At 33.5% G+C, this 25,143-nt stretch overlaps 2 protein-coding genes across 3 annotated transcripts; both read left to right on the forward strand.

Annotated features, from left to right (window-relative positions):
- Positions 1–2,068: 2,068 nt before the first annotated feature.
- On the forward strand, positions 2,069–5,677 carry LOC116106016. The gene is made up of 4 exons (XM_031392377.1): positions 2,069–2,293; positions 3,074–3,224; positions 4,712–4,822; positions 5,178–5,677. The coding sequence occupies exons 2-4, from the start codon at positions 3,108–3,110 to the stop codon at positions 5,397–5,399; spliced, it is 450 nt and encodes a 149-aa protein (XP_031248237.1). The 5' UTR covers positions 2,069–2,293; positions 3,074–3,107; the 3' UTR covers positions 5,400–5,677.
- A 7,745-nt stretch (positions 5,678–13,422) lies between these two features.
- Positions 13,423–20,517, forward strand: LOC116106040 (GATA transcription factor 26). 2 transcript variants are annotated; one of them, XM_031392400.1, is made up of 8 exons: positions 13,423–13,538; positions 15,907–16,278; positions 16,620–17,052; positions 17,485–17,557; positions 18,030–18,133; positions 18,530–18,716; positions 18,838–18,952; positions 19,906–20,517. In XM_031392400.1, the coding sequence occupies exons 1-8, from the start codon at positions 13,499–13,501 to the stop codon at positions 20,211–20,213; spliced, it is 1,632 nt and encodes a 543-aa protein (XP_031248260.1). In that variant the 5' UTR covers positions 13,423–13,498; the 3' UTR covers positions 20,214–20,517. The 2 variants fall into 2 exon arrangements, with proteins under 2 accessions (XP_031248260.1, XP_031248261.1); XM_031392401.1 differs by lacking the exon at positions 19,906–20,517 and adding an exon at positions 19,348–19,588.
- Positions 20,518–25,143: the final 4,626 nt, after the last annotated feature.

Raw genomic sequence — 25,143 nt, forward strand, 5'->3', positions numbered from 1 at the left:
ATTATAATTCATCACATTCATTATCATGATCATTTAATAGTTTTATAATGGACAAAATTAGAATGTACTAATACAACACATCATAAGAAACAATACGATACAACAAATTTAAAATCATGTTAACGAAAAAGTAAGGTTTCGAGCACAATTTACCTCAACATCATTGAAATGAGGCAAACTGGACTTTTCCATATTCCGTAATTTCATGCAAAACCAATACTAGTATTCTCATTCACAAATTTGATTCACAACAATCGCCAGCAAATATTCTCTATCAGTTGTTTTCTATTGTAACATATATTCAATCCAAAATATAATACAAAACTAAATAAATGCATAAATTAAATAAAAAACTCTTCAAGTACCTCAACAAATCTTTCTAATCTAAAAAAATTTTGATCTCCCTAACTCCCTTTCCACCCTAGACAATTGTTTCATGAAAAATTGGTGGCTTTCTTTCTTGTCACGGTAGCTGTTTGTTGGCTATTGAGGAAGAAACTGGTCATGGCTGTTGAGGAAGAAACCGGTACAACATTAAATATAACATGCAGACGAGAAAAACGCAGATGCAAAGAAAAGATGGGAACGATGAACCGAAAGGTAATAGGTTTAAAATGAAGTTTTTATTTTTTTTTTATTTCTTATAAAAACTTTGGTACTTATTTTGGAGAAGCGTATTAGACAAGCTAATGGTTTTTACAAATACAAAAAAAAAAAAAATATGTAAATTAAAAAAAAAAAACATTTTATTTGCGTATGGACGGGCGTCCATATTATATGGACAGGCGTCCATTATTATATTACAAAATGTTTACGAACCAGAAAACTCAATTGAACAGCCTTCTTCCTTTCGCTTTTGTGCATCTTCATCTTTCTCCCCTGACTTTCTTGGTTGGACACTGGATGAGGAAGAAGAGTTTGAAGAGAAGATATACTTTTTTTTCCTAATAGGGACGCCCGTCTATATCATATGGACAAGCGTCCATAAATTTTGTTTTATAATTTTTTTTTTAATTTAAAGTATGGATAATGGACGCCCATCCATAACATATGAACGGGCGTCCATAAATTTTGTTTATAATTTTTTTTAATTTAAAGTTTGGACGGGTGTCCATTAAAGGTGGATGCCCGTCCATTCAGTATGGACTCCTGTCCATAATATATGGACAGACGTCCATTACTTTTGTTTTAAATATGTTTTTAATTTAAACTATGGACGGGTATCCATTCTAGGTGGACGCTCGTCCATTTAGTATGGACCCCCATCCATTGAATATGGACACGAGTCCATGATTTTTGTTTTTAAATTTTTTAAATTTAAACTATGGACGGGCATCCATTATAGGTGGACACCTGTCCATAGTAAATGGACTCCCATCCATATAATATGAACAGAAGTCCATCGTTCATTTCACATACACGGGAGTCCATTTAAAATGAACGGTCGTCCAATAATAGTGCACAGCCGTCCATAGTTGATGAACGGTCGTTCACTCGGAAAATTTTTTTTAATGTGATACGTGGCTGGTCTAAATCAGGTGACACGTAATTCCGTGTAAAAATTCAATGCACAATCCCGGTGTTCGTAGCATTATTTAGGTTTATTATATTTTTCTTATTCAAAAATTCCTAAACCCCTATGTATTTTATTATTACAAAGGCCCTTAAAAATCTGAAATTGTTCTCAACCCCCTGCCAATAAAACCAAGTTGTTCTCAACTCCAAAAACAATTAAATGCCTCATTTACCCTTTACCCCTAATTCCAATAAAATAAAATAAAAATAACAAATACAACTTACTTTTAATTTTTATAAAAAAAAATCTATAACCTTATATACTTGAGGGGTTTTTTAGAGACTTTTACCTTAGGGAAAATACAAAAAAACCTAATGATTCGGTTAACAAACGGTGAAGAGGGGGGTCTGATAAAAATTTTGATATCAGAGGGAGTTAGGGATTGTTTCCAACTTGTGGGGTGACTGGAGGAAAACAAACCTCGGGGGGCGGGGGGTGGGGGGGGCGGGTGGTCGCGCTGGGCGGGATAAAAGCTATTTCCTAGGTAGTGTTATATGCATAACCCGTTGGGCCTGAGGCATGATCCGTTGGGCTTGGAGCAATACCATTTTCTCTGCTAAGCTGTAGACTGAGGGGTTTTTGAAGCTCCAATTCTACTCGATCGAAGGCTTCTCCAATTCCTGGCTGCAGATTCACCGTCGTCTTAATCCTAAAATTCTAATCTCTGAGGGGACGCGTTCTAAGTATTTCTTTCTTTCTATTTCTGCTCAAATTTTGGTAAGCTTTGAGTGCTGTTTGTTTGTGCAAGCCTTAATTATTATTTTTCTTTTTTGGGTGGGGGGGGTGTTGGTGGGGTGTTTAGATTGGATAATTTTTATATTTAGGGTTATTGTTTTTGCCATATGAAATCATTTGCGTTTATTATTATTGTTTTTAGTTAGATTTGGAAATTTCAGTTGAAACTTGTCTCTTGTGTTAATTGTGAAATTGGGACTTTTTAATTTTGACATTGTTGAGTGTTTGGAAGCTGAGAAAACAGAAGAAAATTAAGGGGAACGAATCCAATATATTATTTTAAGATAAGAATTAAGTCCTTGGTAGCAAATTATTGAAGATTGTTCTCTAATTGATGAATGTTTAATCATTTAATAATCTCAGAGGTTAAATTTGATTTACTTAATGATCAATTGATATATGCTTTACTTTCGTGGGATGAATTATGGTGCAAACGTATTTTCGGGTAGATGGGCAAATTGGTTTAGTAGGGGAGAAGAAAAAGAAGAAGAGGATGATGAGTATGTAAAATAGAGAGGGAATTAAATTATCATCACATGGTTTGAGTTTAGTCTGTTAATTTGTAATATAATGAGGTCATCAAATAAAACCACCCGTAAGTAGCATCGCCATAAAACTAGAATTTTGTTAGCAACCAACTTTAGCATTTGGGGAAGGTTAAAAAATTTCTGCCATTTAAGGTATTGTCACTTAAAAGTGACATTTTAATTCTCGTAGAGTGTGATGCTTATTATGTTGAATCATGTTTATATGTTTGTGTAGGAATACATACATGTTGAGTTGGTGAATAGTTAGAATGGATAAGCTATTAGAGTTTGGTAGAAGAGCCATGTTTTATGTGAGAGTTCTTTCTGGATATGAAGAACGAAGAATTCGATCTTACAGGTTGCAGCTTGAGAAGCGTCTCCAACAGGTATTACTTACTATTACATAAATTTTTCATCACTATTCTTCCGTTGATTTATGTGATTTAATGTCTTAATATGCCTCAAGTTCTTCTTCTTGTAGTTTTACTCCTGTTTGAGTTCTATCAAAATGCTATCGATGTGTTTGCTCACATATAATGTGCTTGTGGTTAAGATCTGTTTACATGTTGATTAAAGCCTTGTGATTGCTCTCATTATTTTGTTGCATCTGGACTGGAGATGGCAAACGATCGGTGTCGTGTCTGCACAGCCCATTTGGAGGTCGCCCATAATGGGTTAGATGTCGTGTCTCAGTATTTATCGTGTTGTGTCATGTTAGGGCTCAACAAATTTTTAGTTGGCCCAGCACAATCCTACACTTGTTGGGCTGTGTTGGTTGAGAGGAAATTAACAGATTGGAGGTTGAGAACATGTTGGATATTTCTTGGAAAATTTATGTTGAAAATTGATAATGGAAAAAATAATAGAAGTGCCCATCTAGTCCATGTTGTGTCAACTCACTAGTTGATCCCCTTGGCTGGACACAGCTTAATATCATCCCAGCCCAGCCCCCAACACAGTAAAAACTTTATCATGTCGTACCGAGCTGATCCAATACAATAAACAGGCTGGTCTTACCATGTTACAGATAGCCTGCCCATTTTGCCACCTCTACTCTGGACTATATGATCTTGTAGGCTGGTGTTTTACCTGGGCCTGAACTAGTGAATTTTCATATCGGAACAGGAAAAAGCGAATTATTACACAACAGAGGGCTATGGGACCATGTTTCCTTGGAGAAAAGAAACAGAAAATGTATTAACTTCTTTATGGAGAAAGTTATGAATCCAAGATATAACTTCTTTTTCTTTTTTTGATAAGGGAGGAGATAGTATATACTGTGGATCTTAGACTGGTGCTTTTGGGCTGTCTTTGTATAAAGTGAAGGTGGAGATGGATGCCCCTCCTTAGGGTTTTTGCCTTAATTGTGGTCTGCTCTGATGCTGTCCACATTTGTATTTTCTTCTTTCAATCAATATTAATACATTTCTAGTTTCTTATAATTAATAAACAAAATAACATAAAAACATATTCATCTTTGAAACCAACCGTGAAGACTCGTTTGGCATCTTGTTTTATTAACTCAGGAAGTCAACATGAATCTTTCCAAAAGTTGGCATATTTATTCTTATCCAAACTCTCATTTTTATCAAGATATCCAACATTATATCACAATAATCATGTTTTTCTATGAAATGAAGGATTATGTCTAAGGATACTGTCATTTGTAATCACAAATTGTATTTTACCTTAATTTTCACTCTTTCCATTATATTTTATGAACTTTTTTTGCTCATTGCATTCTATTGGTTTCTTGCTTTTAGCTTTTATCATTGTCATAAACACATGATAATGTGGTCCACAAGTTTTCTGGAAATTTTGGCTTAAAATGCTCATCTTAATAAGCTTTACCCCTCTCTTCCTCTCTGGACAGGCACAAGAAAGGAAGGCAGCCTTAAGAAAACTCCCTGAGCAAGCCATATTAGGAGAGGTTCGTCGTATGGTTGAGGAGATGCAGAGTTTAAATAAGAAGTTAGAAGAAACAGTAAGTTTCATCCCTTTGGCTTGAAATAATTGACAAATGATAAAAAAGCTAGACCTTTGAAACCAGAATTTTCAAATGCTGTTGATTCTATGAATTTCTTTCTGTTTATCTTTTAATTCAGTGTTGCTATGCTAATCCTTGTTGATTCAAGAACTTGTATAATTTTTCTCGTGTTTTAAAGTAAGACCACATGTTAAGTAAGACTCATAAATTCTGTTGGTTATGCTAGTTATTTAAGATACTTTTCTGCAATTTTTTAAGGAATTCTCCTAGGTTAGTTATTTTCATTTAATTTCAAGGCACTTATAATTAGTATGGAGGCTTTATGATTTTTCTGATCTGTTTTCCTGTGCAGGAGGCTGCCATTGAAGACTACTTCAAACCAATTGACAAGGAAGCTGAGTACATAATGAAAATACAGCTCGAAGGAGAGGAGAAGACGATGAGGGAGATGATGGCAGCTATGCAGAAACAGGCTTTGCTTGAGAAAGCTGAAGTAGAAAAAATTGCAAACAAAAAGGAACATACCAAGGAACAAGCATCCACCACCACGGAAAAACATTCTGAGATGAGATAATTCCATGAATGTTGTTGGTTTGTGGTAGAAATAAAGAATTGATTTTGAAACAGGGCATGTTCCAAAAAGCTGTTCTTTTTGGCATACTTTCTGAGATCAGTTTGTTTATGCCTTCTGGCCATGGTCCTTCATAGTCCATAAAGTTGAGGCCTTTCAAAAATATCTGAATGAAAAAGGCACATTTTATCAGATTTTGTATTACAATCTCAAATAGGCAACAGAGAGCTTATATTGTTGTACTTGTGATTTTTTTAATGGGGATTGAAAATTGTTTGTTATGAAAACGGAGCAGTCTCGAGCATTAGTTTGCATAAGTGATCGTATTGCATTCAAGAGTGAACTGTCTTTTTAATCCATGTATAGAAAGGTAAAGCTCTGAAAAACTGAAGTTAGTGTGTGCATGTTTAAGGTAGGATGGAAATTTGTTAAGTATGTATACTTATAGTGGATAGATGCAGGAACCTTTTTCCTTCAAATTTGACTTTTCTTGGTGATGTTGAATCAATTGAGCTAATTGATACCTTGATGCAAGTATCTTTCAGCAACCATACTTTTTGAAAAGTTTCTTTGTCAATTTAGTAATGTTGCTTTCTGAGTCATCTCTTGGTGGTGAAGAAAAGCAGATATTCAAAGGTAAAACAGGGACAAGATGAATGGGGCCTGGAAGCCTAATCCAAACCCGGCCTGTCTGAAATCGGGTCAGTTTATGGACTGCATACAGAGAAACTTGGTGAATCCCAGTGGGAGAAAGGATTGATTAGATTTGTTGTGTTGGGTTTTGGAGGTACTTTTATTTTTTCATGAATGTGGGTTGATGGTCAAAAGAAGTTTAAAATAAAGCGTGTTCATAGATTTAGTAATGTGTAGTGCAGTGTAAATTATGGTGAAATCAATTTCCAAGGTAGGGACCATTCAATGGTCATGTTATTCAACAAGACAATAACATGTATGACCTCATTTTTAATCCATCTTCTAACCGACCAATCCACAAACTTCAACTTCATTCATCAATCTATCTTCCCTAACCTTTATACCTAATCATTTTCCGTTTTCTACGGATTTCTAGAGAGTTTTTGATAATTTTGTAAGGTGTTTTATATTTTTAAGAGGGTTTTTAAATCTCAAAAAGGGGAAATGAAACAAACCCTTTTACTAAACAAGTTAAAATCTTTTAAAATAATCAAAATACTTGAATGTAGGATGAGTTGTAAATAACTCCGAAATGATAAAAACTAAAAACAAAGTATAGGTATAGGTATAGGTATATCCGATAGTAACAAAAGGTAGCAAGTATTTTCCCACCGGCCAAACATCAAATCACTTTTACATACTTTATGTTGAATAGTGTTACTCCATTATAATCCAAAAAATGCATTAAATTAATAAGTTTAAGTTGGAGGTGACGAATCCTTAATATATTGGTTTGATTAGAAGGTGGGATAAGGTTATGAAGGAGATGGAAAGAGACTCTATATACAATACAATTGCCCGCCATCAATCAACAACCACCCAAATCTCTTTCACGGATGCCTTTTCTTCCCATCTCACCTCTCCATAATATTAATCTTTTTTCAATATCATATATTATAAAAAAAAATTAAAAAATTAAAATTAGGTTAGGGCACTTGGATTATACAAAAATGTGAAAGTATCCCTTATATATTTGCTCAAGGGATCTACCTATTGAGTGGGCTTTTACTTTTATGATCTTTTTTGCCTACACAAGAATACCTCTCATTATTATAGAATTGACAAGAGCTAATGCCTAATAGTATAGTTTGGTATGAGCACTAAATATTCAAATCTCACACACAAAAAAATAATATATATTTAATTAATTTCAATAATTCCAACTACTATTATTAAAATTGACCTTTCACTACAAAGTAAAAGAAAGACATCTTTTCATAGGGGACTCAGACTCTTGATCCACATGGACCTGGGTCGGTTACCCATTGGGCTAACATAGGCCCACCCCACGTATATAGTTGAGTTGATAATTTTCATAAAGTCAAATATAGATATGTTTCCTTGGGATGGGAGGAATAAGATTTTGAATAATGAAAATCACTTTGCAAAATCTGACTTTCCGACCCTTTGTTTTGGTGCAAATTTGAGGATATATAGAAGTGCTTTTACTTACCAAAAGTACTTTTTTTTATTTATTTTTTCAAAATGGGAAATGTAACATGACTAATTAGTAGATAAAGTTGGTTGATTTGATTTATTAATGAAAAATGAAACAATTCTAACTTATCTCTTTGGTCCCATCAAGTGAAAATCCTGCTCAGAGCCCACAATACCTAATTGACTTAATCACACCCATTCTTTTGTCAAATGCCTTACTACTTTAATTAAATTTCCTCATCTTCCCATTCCCATGACTGACCAAATTAGTACGTTTTCTTTCTTGTCTTTTTGCAACCAAAATAATTTACTCTTTATATGGAACCAATTATTTACTATTTCAAATAACCCATATATATTGAAAACAAGGTAAGATATTCATTATTGGGCTAAATAAGTAGATTAATTTGAAATTTGGGTCTTGAAATTCAAACTAATTCTATCCTATGTTAACCCATGTAATGGTAGAACATATAATTCATTCATCTACAAGTAATTCACTCTTCTTATCTCTACGTTCAAAATGTTGTTTCAGAGTTAAAACTTGATTAACGATTTTCTAGTATATAAAAAAACTAAGTCCATTTGGTTCACTGTTATTACCCTATCATATTCTATTATTCTATTTTAAAAACCTAAAAATGTATTTATTTCGATATTCTCAAAATTCAATTTTATTTTATTCAACTCTCAAAACATTAATAATTACCTTTCTCCTAAAGATAACTTAATTTTATTTTTTCTAAAATAATATTATAAAAAAATTAAAATAATAAACTAAACGGAGCCTAACACCTTGAATATTAGAACAAAAATTTGGGGTGGCTTAAATCTTTCTCTGTGTGAAGTTATTTAATATATTATACTAAAACATAATTATCAAAAGAGTAGAAAAGATCCTCTATATTGCTTGTTCTCATGTAAATTGTAATAGCTTTTATAAATATAATATTTGGAAATAAACGTTTCTCGAGAATTGTATGACTTTCATAATATTATTATAAAAATATCATAATCTAATAAAAATGGGTAACAATTTTATATGGTTAAAATGCGAATTATTTTGAAAGCCAATAAAAATTGTAATGATCAAGTTTTTTTATTCTATAAATTTGAAAAAAATATATATATATATATTAAAACTAAGAATTGTTTATATAAATAAAAAATTAGTAAACAAGTTTTATATATCAAAAATAACAAATAATAAACCTCTCCACCCACAATGATAGGGATACCTCAACATATTTAAAGAAAATTAATCAGAGTTAAACCATGATTTGGCGTTTTGATTTAATTGAATTGGAGGATTTAATTAATAAATAGGAGTTTTTGTTTTGATAATAAAGTGGTGTGGAAGAGGGGCCCAATTTCTTTTATTTTTCATTCATCAGAACCTTCCACATGGTCCTTGCCTACTGGCTCTTTCTTTGGATGTGTTTCTCCCTAAAATTTACTTTTAAAGACACTCCTTTAATTAAAGAATCTAATTATATTAACAAAAATTAATTCATATCTGAATTATATACCATTTTGTATAGATTTGATGAAAAAACCTTTCAAAAATATTTCTATATTCTTTTAATACTATTTTACAAATATAGAATAGGTTCAGGAAATAAATTAATAGAATATTTAGTTTAACTTTAATATTATGTATATAAAGTTAGATCTCAACTCTTGTGGTTGGTTGTTGATATAAATTGTAGAATTTTATGATGTAATATGATATGATATTATGTTTTCTATAATTAATGTAATATTGATACGTCAATTGTCACAACAATGATCTCAAGATTTATATATAATTACGTGAAATGTTGCATTGATAAAAATAAAATGATAACATATAATCTTATACTTCAATCGAGCAAGATAAATCTTGATTTCTACACTTATAATTCACCCAAAATATTGTGGGTAATTAACATGGACATTTGTATAACATAAGATTGAAGTCAAATTTCATAAAATTAATGTTTAAAAAATATATTTATAATTGAATTTCCCTGAAAACATCACTTTAGAGAGATCCCACCAACTCGTCTCTAGTGTGTCTGATTTGGTGTATTATCCAAGATTTGTCAACATTAATTTACCCTTTTATCCCTTTTTATTAAATTTGTTCAAGCAATATGTATAAACATGGCTAATATTACATTCATAAGCCATTTTCACTCATTTTTTCTCACAAATGTGATGTGTCAGTTTGTAATTAGTCAGCTCGTAATAGATTCCGACGTTTCGTTTGTCCAACAATGGGTCTCACTTAATCAAATGCGAGCTAACTAATTACGAGTTGACACCTCAACATTAGTGAGAAAAGTTTATGAGAAGTGTTTATCAACCTATCTTTATTTGTATAGACACATGTTTAAGACGGTGATTATCTGAATTTAACATATTTTTTTAGTTGGCTAGTGATATATTAGTTGCAGATTGGGGATAAAATGGACATTGACAACGTCTAGGGATATGAATAATTAATAAAATAAATAAATGTTCATTGGTTATGCCGCATATTAGGTGTTTCTGCCCTCTTTAAGACGGCTTTTTTTTTTTTTTTTTTTTTTTACTCAATTTAAGTTTAAGACACATTACTTCTTGTGTTTCACCACATGTTTTTTTTTTTTTTTTTTACTCAATTTAAGTTTAAGACACATTACTTCTTGTGTTTCACCACATGCTTCCAATCATGTGTCTTACTATCTTAGCTGTCCACGTGTTATTTCTACCAAATCATAGTTGATGGACCCACATCTACAAATATGTTTAATCTCTTAAGATAAGTTCTCTAAAGTAACTTTATATATAAAATAAGAGTAAATGACATGTTCCTGTTTCATGAAATGGCAAGTTATCACATCTGGTTTTATGAATTTCAGATTCTTATCCTTAAATTAATAGAAAATTGTTTATTATAACAGTCAAAAGTTAAAGTGGTCATTTGAATCTCATTAAATCTAAAATGAAAATAAAAATTTTAAGTTGAGTGGGGCAAAATGTCGAGCATTTGGTATGCACCGACAAAGGAGAAGCAAATGGTAGCCGTTGGCAAGTGAAACAACCTAGAAAACAAACAAAATCAGTCAATAAACCCAATCATTCTCAAAAATCATCATTGAAACTAAACCGGCAAAAAGAATAAACCAATCGCGACGGTAGGTGGCAAGTCACAACCGACGATTGACGGGTAACCATGCATCAAGGTTATAGGGGTTATTAGAGTGGAGGTCAGTGGTTCGAATGGTGGTATTTGATTGGATTTTGGTAGCTGTTAGCCGTCAAAATTTGGCTTAGAACAACGAATCCATAACTTTGCAGTGGCCGGGGGGGTAGGGGTATTATGGTAATCAAAGAATTGCTCAGCTTTAAACCAATAGTTGCGTGGATCCGTGCCATCAAAGCATAACACCACCAATATGAAAGGTTTAAAAGGTGAGGCAGACCTGGAAGAACGCAAACTTGAGCCGGGCGAGGGAGTGCCATCGCCAGTCACATAAATGTCCCCCACAAACTTCTTCTGTCATCGGTCTTGTTCTAGCTCGGCATCAATGATAATCAGTTTTAGTGTAATAGCCTTTAAAAGACCCTTTAGCGAACGGTTGGAGGAGAGGTTTGGGAACTTTGGGAATTTTGGTCAATAAAGGTTAGGGAAGCTGGTGGTTGGGTCAGGGAAGGCCAACAATGCCGGATTTGAGCGAGTGACTAGGTGATGGCAGTGGCTAGGTGGTTAGAGATGGGATGATGTGAATGTTGATTAAGAGGGTGTTATTGAAATAAATTTGAAAGTAAAGTAGTTATTTTTCTAATTCTACTAATTTGGGGGTAAAAAGTAATTAATTTATTTATTTATCAAAGGGCAATATGATAATAACACTTTCTACATCTGTGTCAAAACCTAAAAAACGCTAATAATGTTACTTTAAGGGTGATAATATAAAATTTATGAAATTAGGGGTGAGAACTTGCTATTTCGCTAAACTTGGGTGAGAACACGTCTGTGTATGTATAAAGTATAAACTTAAAAAGGTAATACTATTTGTACAAACTCTTTATACAAAAAGAGTTTATACAAACTGACGTGGCACACCATGTGAGTGTCACGTGATATTAATGTGATATTAAGTTATGTGAATCTTAATATCATATGGTATGCTTTGTGATATGTCATGTCAGTTTATATAAACTTTATTTTGTATAAAAGTTTATACAGATAGTATTACCCAATTTAAAATGAAGGTTGTTATAGTGAGAACAAACATAGCATATAATTTGCTTATAAAAGAGGAGGAGAAGTGGAGAAGTGGTCGAACAGGACCAGCAGTTATGAGTTCTGCTTGGGACCCACCAATGACTCTCACCCTCTTTCCCTTTTTATTATACCACTCACTAAATATTACCATCTTCAACTTTGGTGTGCTTACCTTCCACGTGTCACCTTTCATTCAATCTCTACCCTTAATTTGAAAACTAAAATTTATCTTAACCATTATTAACTCAAAAATTAGGTTATTTTATTTATTATTTAAATATAAGATTTTTGTGATTGGTCACATCTAGAAAAATTGTGATTGAATGGACGGCGTGGATGTGTGATCTAATGACGAAAAAGATTGGTAATGTACACAAAAGCATAGTAGAAATTTATTGTATTTAATTATGTAGAGGTTCGTCAGGTCATGTTACCAGGCAAGACTTTTTTATGTGTTGACCTAATCTTTGGTGAACCCCAAAGGATGCCGTCGAGTTGGTCAAAATCTTATTGATATCAATTGAATTTCAATCAGAGGGCTGAGACAATTTTAGAGTTGTGGGTGGACCAAATTATTCAGAAAGTAAGGTGACCCAATAAATAAAAAAAATAAAAAAGAAGGAAAATCACATGGCACCAAAATGAGTCAAATTCATGGGATACCCACTATGTGTCATGGGGTGGGCATAGTATTTTTTGTCCAGTTTTAAATTAAGTCTTATTCATAAAATAATTTATAAATTAGGGAGAAGGAAATTTTTTTAAATTTCCCTTTCGTTTATGTTTTAGCTTTTTTACAAGGTTGATGTTTAAAATCACAGTGAGTCAAATTTCATTAAGTGACAGACCCATTAATCGTCCTTATATCTATATTTAAATAACAAAAGTGGGGCCCTAGTTGATTACTTTTAGGTTTCATCCAATTAAATTCTGACACATAGAGTTGTGACCACTCGAATGTGTGACTTTAGGATTATTCCATATAATTATCAACATAAAAATAATATTTCAAAATAAAAATAAAAGAAGCCAAACAAACTGGCTTTGGTTTTTTCACCTTTTTATCTTTCCACATAAATATTATATATTTATTTTGGAAACAAAAGAAGGGAGTGAAATTAAATCTTTCTTTAAAATAACATCATAACAATAAAAGAAAAAAAAAGAAAAAGAAAGATGAACATTTACTTGAGATACAATACAACAACAAAAGGTCATATATACTAACAATACACACAAGCACTCTTCTTCTTCTTCTTCTCTCTCTCACATTTTCACATTCACTTTCTTCACCAATATTTATCAGATTCTCTTTCAATGCTCTTTTTCTTCTCCTTCTTCCATTAGATTGTACAGATTTTCACCTGAAATACCCATCTCTATCTTTTTATTTCTCTTCTTTTTCTTATATATGAAAATTATAACTACCAACACATTAAACTCAGAAAAATACTCTCTGGGTCTTTGGCTTTTGCTTTCTTCAGCAAACTTGCTTTCTGGCTTTGTTTCAGAACAAAAAAAATAGCCTTCTTGTACCCAGCTGTATATGCCTTTTAAGGCTTTGGGAAACATAAATTAAAGCTTTATTTTCACTATTTTTTTTTTTTTTTTTGTTTCAACTCGGTCAATAAATTTTTGCTCTTCTTTTTTTCTTGTAAAATTTCATCTGAATTATTTTCCTTCTAACTTAAAAAAAAATAAAAATTAAGAGAGAGACATGGGTAAGCAAGGTCCTTGCTATCACTGTGGAGTTACAAGTGAGTTCTTGTTCTCCATTTTTTTTCCCCTTTAATCATTTCCAAATATATATATTTTTTTGTTCTTTAATTTTTATTTTGCTTTGTATTGATTAATAAATATCATGTATATGTTTATTGGATTAATAATTTTATGATGGAAGAGAAGAACTATATGTAAATAATTTATAAATCAAGAATATGTGATGATGGGTTTGTGTATTGATTTACAACTAGGGGGCTTCTTTTCTCTTCACCATATTTGTTGATTTCAAGTCCAATTTCTTATTGAATTCAATTCTTTTTCTTAAATTTACTTTCTTGATTTCATTGTTCATTGACTATCTTCCACCAAATTGAGCAATTACTACTTGTAAATTAGATTGGTAAATGGCTCTCATGGTTGTTTGGGAACCCAAATGGCTAGTCAAATTGAAGTTTTCATATGCTGATTGAATGATTCAATATAAGAAAAAAAAAAATGTACTTTCTGTTAACCTCTGGTTCAAATTCTTTGAGCCTTACAATAAGGTCAATAATAGATAGTTCCTCACATTCTTTGCAAGTGAAGTGAATCCAGAATAGGTTATGGCTGAAAAGTTCTTGCTAATTGGTTCTTGAATTGATTTGTCACTCCTTGTTAGTCTGCTTTTTCCCAATGGCTTATGGAAACTACATTCATAAAACTACTCTTGTTTTTGTTTTAAAGTTTAAACTATTTTCCTTGTGTTTAATCAGTATAATGCTTTTGTTCCTAGTTGCATTCTGTTATCTTTTGAAAGTAAACTGTTTTGCTGGGTAAAGCTCTATATAATTAAATGATCATTGAGATGTCTCCTGAAGATTTTGCAAATGTAAAAGTGATTACTATCTGTTTGTCAGTGCAACTAAGTTTACTTAGTGATTTCAAAACTTGGTATATTATGCTTTTGTTGGAAGAGCTGAGGTTGTAATATTAAATCTCTACGGGATCAATCTCTTTAGTTTGCAGTAAGTTCAACCTCTAAAGACATTCCAGAGCAGCTTTTTTGTCCATGTGTTAGTAGTCATCGGAATACTTAAATCTTCTTTTGTGGGGAATTCAAGTGCTGATGAAGATGCTATACATCTTTTAATCTTCTTTCATCACATTGTGAAATTAGTTATGTGGGGGTGCAAAGAGTTGATCCAATGACTGGTAAATGTCATCATTTTTGTGCCAGCCCCATTGTTAATCTTAGGAGTTGGAATGTGGCAAGGTGTTAAAAATGCTGAATAGGTTTTGGGGAGCTAAACACTCATAAATGGTTTTGTTGAAATAAATCTCTCAAGAAAAATACCAAATGGTGCATCGATGAAGGAATTTATTTTCATTGTATATTACACTAGAATTTTCATGAGAATTACACCAATCACTCACCCTAATTGTCAATGCCTTCACTTTTTGATGATACCATTTGTATTTGTTGTGCCACGGTGAATGGCCTTCGGTGATCATCCTTCTGAATAATTCATAATTACAACTTAGCTTGCTTATGTTGATAGGACTGAAACCTAAATCCTTTTGTTCTATTGGGACCTAAGGGGTGAGTATTGGCATCTTGAAGCCAAATGAACTGTAATTGAAATCCTCTGCATGTTAGATATAAGGTTTTCCAAGCCTGAACAAATTTTCACAACGAGAATATACTGGGGAACATTTCAAATCCATTTGTACCATGTATGCCTCCTTCTGAAAGTGATGAGATTTCTACCATTACAGAATTTCTTACTTTTTCCTTCTCCTGTAACAACTCTGAATTCAATGGAATCTTAATCCTTCGTTGTAGTATTCTGGAGTGGTTAGTGTAATAAAGATACTTAAAAGCACTAGGGCACCACAATAGAGTGAATTCTGGTTTGAGGTGCTGCAGCCATGGCTTTGTAGTATTCTGGAGTGGTTAGAGTTATAAAGATGCTTAAAAGCACTAGGGCACTGCAATAGAGTGAGTTCTGGTTTGAGGTGCTGCAGCCATGGCTTAGTGGATCCATCACTGTGTTTCACTGCAATACAAGCTGCTCTGGCATTGTTTTTGCTATGAATTTCTTAATAGTTGTGCATTATTTTTTAACAAGCCAGGCCTGCCAGTATTGCATATGTGGTTGATCAAAATGCTGGGCAATTGTGAAATAATGTTCTTTTTTATAGCTCATTTGCTTCTGGACATACTAATAAATGACAGCTCATGTTTATTACCAAAAATAGCTGTTGGTGCTTTCGTGGTTATATGACAATTATATAAAATGACAATGAAGCTACTGTGATTAGTAGTTCATCTTTTTATACTATATTACATCTTTAATCACGACCATGTATACATTTTTTTCTTTCAAAACGTATATTAATTACTGATTACAAGTTCTTCAATAGGCACCCCTCTTTGGCGCAATGGGCCTCCCGAGAAGCCAGTGCTGTGCAATGCATGTGGATCTCGGTGGAGGACAAAGGGGACACTTGCAAATTATACCCCACTTCATGCGCGGGCTGAATCTGATGATTATGAGGATCACAGGGTTGCCAGAGTAAAGAGTATATCTATAAACAAGAACAAAGACGTGAAAGTTCTCAAACGAAAGTCAAGTCATGATTATATGGCAGCTGGAGGGTTTGTCCCTGATTACAACCAAGGTTTTCGAAAGGTTGTTGAAGAAGATACAAGTAACAGATCCAGTTCTGGCTCAGCAATATCTAATTCTGAGAGCTGTGTACAATTTGGCAGTGCAGATGCAAGTGATTTGACAGGTTGGGCAGACACTAAAATGAATCTTCGTTTCTCCTGTTGAACAAAGAAAGTGAGAAGTATTGTACACTTATATGGACCAAACTGATTATAGAGTTGCTTAATGCAGTCAAAATTTACAAAGAGAAAAGAGATGAAACCATTACTATTGAGTTTGCTTCACCATAAAATAATATGCTATGAATTTAATATGAAATGGCTTTGATATTCCAGAATTTTGTTTTGCTGGAAGTTGGTTGATTGAGTATACGAGTGTCTAGTCAATGATGGAATTAGCTCAATAATCTCAGTCTTACTGTGCTTGGTAATGCAACCTCTAACTTCCTACTGTTTTTCCTTTTAGGTCCAGCCCAGTCAAATGTGTGGGACTCGTTGGTGCCTTCCAAAAAGAGGACCTGTGTCAATCGTCCGAAGCCATCTCCAGTGGAGAAGCTTACCAAAGATTTGTATACTATTTTACATGAACAACAGTCTTCATACTTCTCTGGATCTTCAGAAGAGGATTTGCTTTTTGAGAGTGAAACACCAATGGTTTCTGTTGAGATAGGACATGGAAGCGTTTTAATTCGACATCCAAGTTCAATTGCTCGAGATGAGGAATCTGAAGCTAGCTCGCTATCAGTTGAAAACAAACAATACTCAGCAAATGAGGCCTATTCACGTTCATTGACCCTCCCCGTACATAATTATAACATGGGCAACAACTTTTCAAGTAGTAGCATGGACAAAGCTAAGAACCCTTTTGGACAAGGGATGCAACAAGATCAACTTAAGAGGTAACTGTTTCTTTCATAGTTTCATAATTTGCAAAGACATTTTGATGGTTCTGTATAAGGGTTCAAGCACTGGTACCTTTAATTTTTTTTTTTTTCTCTATCATCGGCACAATTTTTGTTTTATTTTTAAAATTATCACCGCATCAATGAAGTTAAATGCAGTATAACTGTAAATATGAACTATGTGGTATGTCTCAACATTGACAGTAGGTATTTAAGGCTGTTTTAGTTTTGTAGCTATTCACCAACACTGAATGTGAAGGTTAGTGTGAGTTACAAATCGTATGGTAAGTTCAAAGGGTGGAGTTACTTCATTACTTGGGCTGCATATAGCATGGCAGTTAGAATAGTAAGGACATTTCAGGAAACTGTTACTCTGAAACTGAAGGAGAATCTCACCTTGGTTAACTTTTCTGTTGTGTGGAATTGCAGGGACAAATTTCTGCATGAAAAATTACAAGTCCTGGGAAACCATAATTCACCACTATGTGATATAGATTTAAATGTAAGTTCCATTCTGTGGTTCTATTTTTGGTGGTTGTGCAGAAACCTTTTTCTTTTTCCTAAACTTAATGTTATATATAACTGTTATACTGATTTGGTTTCGAAACGGATTTCCTTCATATTTGAAGGTTTCCTAAAGTCATTGTTTCTTAATACAACGTGAGTTATTGCATATGCTGCTAGGGTGGTGAGATTATTATTATTATTTTTAGCACAGTTGCATATAATTCTTTTACTGTAAGCAAAATCCATATTTGCTGTGTACAATTCGTCAGTGAGCAGTTGAAATATTGATAACTAAGGAAACCTTTTCCAAGTTATAAATTCATTTTTTATTTCTTCTGAAGCGATCTCAAAGAGTCTACCCTAACTACTCTCTTGTCTGTGTCTTGAATTTCTTGTCATTTTGCTTATATAATTTTCTCCTTAAAATTGTTGAGACATATCATGATCAATATGCATGCTTGGTACAGGATATTCTCAACTTTGAGGTGTTTTTGGGACACTTGACAAATGAGGAGCAGCAGCAACTACTGAAGTATCTACCCCCGCTTGACACTGCTAAATTCCCGGATAGGTTAATATCTTTGTCTCATTTGTTTCTCTATTTTTTGTGTAGCAATGAACATAGATAATTTTTTTATAATTGTTAATACTCATGAAACTATGGATAAATTGCATTTTAAGAGGACATAAAAAACATGTGATGTTGTTTGGAAATTGCTGAATTGCCAGTTGCCACAGAGGAATTCCCCATTAACACGGACAAAGTTAAAGATCTTTTTGGTAAATTGAAACCATTCCATTTAATTCCATACCCAATTGAATGGCTACTGATTTTTTTTAAATTGAAATCAGGTCACGTTATAAAATCCAAATGATGGCCATATTATACATATGCACATTTGTGTACTTCTGTGATTGTGTGAGTGGTGGTTGACACATAGCATTTGCTTCATCATTGCATCTGCAGCCTCAGAAGTATGTTTGATAGCCTTCAATTCAAGGAGAACTTAGCTTCCTTCCAGCAACTGCTTGCAGAAGGTGTCTTTGATTTATCATTCCAAGGGACATCAACTGAAGACTGCAAGACTTTAAAAAGGCTTTCACTTTCCCATTTGACGACATCCAAATGGGTGGAGCGCTATAATTTACTCAAGGTTTGAATTGAGTTCTTAATGTTCAGTTATTATCGCATTGAAATATTTACCGTAATTTATACCTTTTCTCCAGTGAATTGGCAAATGTTTTGGCACTTATTAGCACACTCTTTGGCTGCAGAAATGTAAAAGTAATGCTGGAGCGTCCATTGTTGCAAGGGGGCCAAATGCCATTGCATCGAATAATGTATTAAATGTCAAGAGATCACGTGACAGCCAAAATCAGAAATTTCCAGGTTAGCTTAACTTCGGAAATAATCAAATGAAATAAAGCTTAATTAATTATCTTCATGTCAGGGCATATACTCTACTAAGCATTGGACAGTGATAGAGAATCCAAAGTTGTAAGATACAACATAGGCTCTTCAATAAAAAAGGGAAACCAAAGAAGACTATATACGTAGGGTCCTGTACGCTAAAGGGATTTAAGTATCTAACTAATATAAATGTACTAGTATTGATAACATGGTTAAAGTCAATCCTTCCCTAATATAGGGTTTGATCTCAGCAGCCGGAGTTTTCTATAGAAAAAGCATCCTTATTGCTGTTTATAAGACATTTTCCAATCATCTTTTGGCAAGCATTGTTGATGGGATTTCATCGCTTAACATATATGTACATTATGGAGCAGGATATATCCTGTATTGACACAGGTCAGTTACAGGATAGAAATTGTAGAGGTGCATACATACTCCGTCAGGTCCTGATGCTCATGATCACCACTACCAATATTTTGGGAAACTGATTTGTGGGGTAAAGTTTCAAGCAGATGATGGGACTCAGAGACTATCTTTCACCCAAAAATTAGACAGTACATCAGAAACTTGATTCATCTCTCTCTCTTAACGCCTGAAATTGTGGTGGTTTTTTATTTATTTTTTTTTTATTGGTATGGTAATTGGTGGCCACTCCATGCCCTTGCTACAACTTGAACCCAAGACCCATTGGTCTTTTAACTCTTCAATCCATCCTTCACACCATTAGGCCACAAAGGGTGGTTAATTGTGGTGTTTTTTTCACTTTGAAAAATCAGTGTTAATAACTTGATTTTCCAGTTCCCATGAACTAGTAAAGTTTCTTCACATGGAATAAAAAAATCATCATATAACATGGAATATCAGCTGTGTTCTCTAGCAATTGTAATAATTGACATTGGAATTGCTCTCTAAAAATGTCTTTGTACTTTCAGAAGCAAAGAATATGATGAAGAGCCCGAAAAGGGTGATTGTGAAGGCAACATATGAAAATAAGGAGCTCATAGACAATGATGGCTCTTGCTTTAGTCCAAGAAGCTTATTTGCCTTGCCCACTGACAGTAGCTCCCTCATGCTGGAATCTCTCAATTTTGTAGATGAAAGTTCTGATCAGGATTTGCTGCTGGTGGACGTGCCATCCAACAGCTCATTCCCTCAGGCAGAGCTTCTTCACCCAGCTTTAAGTTTTGGCCAAGCTAGTACTAGTAGTAGCTCAGTTTATCCAAATCCTGCCCGACCGTAAGAGGGCTTGCCAAACGGTTACTTGATTGCCAGGGCTATATAGGTCTTCCTTCAGCCAGATCCTGTGACTGGGATCCACATACTTGCATGCCAAATACAAAAACATCTGTGAATTGAGGTTTGCTGGTTGCGCTATTTTCCCCTTGACCTTTTTTAATATGGAATGCTCAGAGATAATGGGTGGGTTTTTTGTATAGGTTGACAACAGATTGTAATATATAGCTCAAAAATGCAGTAGAGGTAGTAATTTTCAGAATTATGTATGCAAAATGTAGTTTTTTCACTTGCAAAGTAACTTTTGCGACAATCCTTTGGTTTGCTTGCTATATTTTTGCACACTTTTTCCATGTGAAGAAAAAATTATAGCTTTTTGGGATGCGTATGGAGTTGACATTTTGCCAGAATTTATGCACAGTTAGTTCTAAATTGTCTTTGTAGTGAGTTGAAGAAAATGCTAGGCAATCCTAATGCAAGTTTATGAGTACTCTCGCTATCTTTCTAAGGTGCTTCAGAGCATCAAAATCTTTTTCTATCATTCCAAATTTGATTGGAAACATTGGTCTAGTTGCCAATAATATGGAGGAATGAACCACTGTTTAAATCGTACAAACTTATAGACTTTAGAGAGGCTGTTTATGCATTAAATCTTCCTGCCAATAAAGGCTTACAAGAAATGCGTTGAGGACAAACAATTATGGAATATTAACAGGGTAATAAATTGAGTCCATTAATACAAATCAGTCAGTACTTCATCCTGGCGGCCTTGTTTAAGCAGATTTTGAGAGAGTGTTAAATTAATGTAAAGGAGCAATGGAATTTCTGCAAAATAGTTGAAATATTTGATACACGTCTATATTTATATTAGATCTCAAATGTATTTTGGATCCTGTATTTTCCAGTTGGGGCAGATTGTTGACCTCTGTATTCATTCAATAATGTTGATATTACTCGAAATACTTAACATGGGTACGTAAGCACAAGCTATAACAAAAATTCTTGAACTTATTAAGAAAAGGATTGGTATTGATAACCAACATTTGAGATGTAAACCTGCTCAACTACAAGAAAACTCTAGAAGTCAAGATTGTCCATTTTTTGCTGCAATGTATATGCCATTTCAGTGGGCCAACTTGGTGCTGTTATCTACTTATCTTGACTTGGGAAAAGCGACATTCCGCTTGCATTTAACATAACAATAATATATTCCTATCTCAATCACAATTTAACATCTACTGCCTAGAATCTGATGGACGTTTAAATAATTATTCTATAAATTTTCTTGATTCAAGGGCAAGAATAAGAAAAGTAAGTACCATTTACCTGTTTCTTCTTTGACAAATTTTGGTATAAATTCCTTTTCAATTGAAGCTCGAGTTCTGAGGCTTCACTTTACACACCAAATAACTCCAACCAACAACTGCTGCTCTAAAGAAACCAAATTAAACATACAGAGAGTTCATATAAGAAACAACTGTAGTTAGATATCAAGTTTTGGACCAAAAATTCCTGTACATATTTGTCTTCATGCCCCCAAACTGCTAACTTTACAAGTCATATGAAGCTTCCCAAATCCCAGTACACAACTATTAACATAAATCAGTAAACCACAAGAAGTATCTCCAAGTGCAAATTTAAAAGTTACAAAATGTTCCAAATCCTTCTCCAATCTGTTTGGCGTCACCAGCCATCAAAGCTTGCAGCATTTACAAAAACAAATTCACAGTCAAAGTATCTAACTTTCTCTATTTCTTTTGCTTCCTAAATTCAGTTTCCCAAATGCGCAAAAGTCCATCCAAAACCAATTTCCCCACTGCAGAACTACTTCCCTTTTACCATTTCCTACAATGAACATTTCTACATAAACTGTGCAGTAAACACAGAATAAATTGCTTTTTAATCTTCTACTGAACAAGCCACCTTTTTAACAACTATCTATGAGAAAGTCATGCCACGGCTCTTTGCAACATCTAAGATACTTCTATTCTCAAGACTACTATCATAATCACATTTTGCTGCCAGCATCCTCAACACATCCAAAAGAGTGATCTCCCCACGATTCTTTCCCAAATCTGATTCCTTCCCAGCATTTTCTTCCGGCTGCCCACATACTGAAACAGGCAGAGCTCGCACCCCCTGATTTTTTCTCTCTGTTTGACATGAATTATAAGTACTTGGACCAACATACCTAAACTTGTTAATATCGTCCATGTTCTTTCGACCTATATTTGAATTTCCCTTAGCATTTCTTGTATTATTTTCTAAACCTTCCCTGAACCTTAAATCCCTATCAATCACTTCAGTTTCTAACTCCAAAACCTCAGTTGTAAAGCGCAGCTTCCTTTTCACAGAACTTCCTTCACTACTTTGATTACTTTGGGTTTGAGGGGATTTAGAGCCACAACTGCAGGGACTAGCTCTATTAGAATTCGATTTCTCAAGCGATTTCATTATCTTTTCTTTATTTTCCCCTAATTCAGAATCTAAAAATTGAACAGGTGATTCGGAAACCAAATTTTCATCCAAAAGTTTCGGTTTTTTCAACAGAGACCCACTTAAACATTTATTATCAGTAACCGATTCTCTCTTCAAAGCACTAACGCTGTTTGATTCAAAATGAATTACCTCATTTACACCTTCGAATTTCTGCGACTCTACCTCTGAAAACCCTACATCCGTATCCGCCCCTAAATTAACCGCATTCTCGCCGTCCGTACAACCATGCGCAGTGTCTTCTTTAACGACATCCGTCCGATCATTTCCATTACCGTCGGAGCTGGCCATGAGTGAACCTTCGGGCGGGGTCTGAAAAACATCGTCATCGCGAGAGGAATTATTGCCATTCTGATCGTTGTCGTCAGAACTTTCTGGAGGTGACATCATCATGATACCGGTGCATTCCTTGGGAGTTTCTCTTTCTCCTGAATCTTCCGAATCGTTTTTCTCTACTTCCGCTTCAGGGTCTCCAAGGAAATGGCTGTGGCGTAACAGGACTTCCTGGGAGGATGACAAGACGCAGCGTTTGGGAATTTCCATTGCTTAATATGAAAGGTTAACTTGGGCTTTGAAGAAGCGTGAAGACCCAACTCTCAAGAGAAATTTGAATGGCGTTAAGAAATCAGAATTTGATTAGGGTTTTATGTTCGCTTCTTCTTTTTGTTTCTCTAGAGAGTTCCCGCGTTTTTAGCATCAACAGTTGGTGATGGTATGGACGGTGGATAAAGAATTTTGCTCGTTAGTTTCATCTTACGAAATTAAAAGAAAAGATTTTAAAAAATAAAAATAAAAAGATAAATCTCATATCAATTTTATTTATAATAATTAATTCCAATTTAAATATTTTATGAAATATATTAAATTATGGACTGATTTATGTTTAATTAATCTATGATAATTTTATATTGTGCTAAAATATTCACATATAATTATTTAATTTTGAGGGTAATTTTGTTCAACAAAATAAATTTCATTCCATGATATTACTATTCATTGCTACAAGTTGGGTCTCTTTCAGTGGCGGATTTAGGAATTTCCCTTAATGGGGGCAAAATATAAAAAAAAAAAAAAAAAAAATTAAAACCAATCTAACTACATTTTTTTTTTCCTATTACAATGAGCTTCAATAAAAAGTTATAAAATACAAATAAATATCTTAAAAAAAACATAATTTTTGTAAAAATAGAACAATTTTTCTACAATTGTCCTTGACTAGTTTTCTTATTCTGAAAACGTTAGATAATCATCTCATTGTCAATTGTATCAAATACATCATTCTCAATATAGATGACCAAGCTCAATATAGATGACCAAGCAATCATTCATCCATTGATCTTCCATTCGATTGCATAACCGATTTTTCACAAGACTCATTGTAGAAAAAACTCTTTCAACAGTCGCAGTCGCAACTGATATAACCAATGCAACTTTCACAAGCTTATACACCAACGTATGCAAAATTTCTTTTAAACTGAACTAAATTCTTAACCAAATCACCAATTCCCTGTAACTCAGCAAATTTATCACAAGAACGTATGTCAATAATATAAATCTCAATCTGGTTCTCAAGTACCATCAACTTAAGTGCAGAAAAATCAAATGGATAAAATTGACCTAACCCATTTCCTTTTCTTTTGCTTCTTCTTCCTTTCTTTTTTATGGATTTTTCTCTCTCTTTCTTCATTTTTGACAAACAATCCAATTTATATGTAAAACAACTTCTTTGAATTATGAAATTACCTCAAGATTCTCTTATTCTCACCATGACCTCATCATATTACTTTTTGATGTAAAAATGCCCAGATTTCTCCCCTCAGTTAAATGCAAACCCAACAATTCTTATTCCTTTCATTTTCACTCCTAATAAAACTTTTAAAACTATCAGATCCTCTTGCATAAAAATAAAAATCACAAAAAATATGAAATATATATATTAGGATTAAAAATTGGGTTTTACAAAAATAAAATCCAAACTAATCGTGGGGGCTGTTCCCAAAATCTCATAATTCTATAAGTGTAAAATTTAAATAAATATAAGATATGGACTTTTTTTCAAAAGTTGAGTGGGGACTCTAGTTCCCACAAGTCATTATTTGGATCCGCCACTGGTCTCTTTGGTAGATTATTTAAAAAATGTTATCATAAAAAAGTGATTTAACTTGAGTTGAGTTGGATTAAATCGAATACGATAGGATTTTGAATATGTGTTTAGTATAATATTTTAAAATTATATCAGAATTGGATAAAATACTGAATAGTTATTTGATACATTTTTTGAAAACATTTTCTTAAAATATTTAGATTATTTTTTAACACCATACATTTGTTAATTTAGTTTAACACCCCCTTAATAAAAGTTCAAAAACGAACTAAAGCACCCCAGTCACCCAAGAGGACAGTCGGCCATCAGCCACCACCGTCAAGCGAAAGTCGCCAAA

Source organism: Pistacia vera, unplaced genomic scaffold (genome assembly GCF_008641045.1).
Source record: "Pistacia vera cultivar Batoury unplaced genomic scaffold, PisVer_v2 Contig508, whole genome shotgun sequence".
Taxonomy (NCBI): Eukaryota; Viridiplantae; Streptophyta; class Magnoliopsida; order Sapindales; family Anacardiaceae; genus Pistacia; species Pistacia vera.

Bases quoted from the DNA above. Each gene is read 5' to 3' on its own strand.
- LOC116106016 (XM_031392377.1), top strand. From the start codon at position 3,108: ATGGATAAGCTATTAGAGTTTGGTAGAAGAGCCATGTTTTATGTGAGA. The intron at 3,225-4,711 runs GTATTACTTACT...CTCTCTGGACAG, and splicing joins TTGAGAAGCGTCTCCAACAG to GCACAAGAAAGGAAGGCAGC. The intron at 4,823-5,177 runs GTAAGTTTCATC...TTTCCTGTGCAG, and splicing joins ATAAGAAGTTAGAAGAAACA to GAGGCTGCCATTGAAGACTA.
- LOC116106040 (XM_031392400.1), top strand. From the start codon at position 13,499: ATGGGTAAGCAAGGTCCTTGCTATCACTGTGGAGTTACAA. The intron at 13,539-15,906 runs GTGAGTTCTTGT...GTTCTTCAATAG, and splicing joins CTATCACTGTGGAGTTACAA to GCACCCCTCTTTGGCGCAAT. The intron at 17,558-18,029 runs GTAAGTTCCATT...TGCTTGGTACAG, and splicing joins TATGTGATATAGATTTAAAT to GATATTCTCAACTTTGAGGT.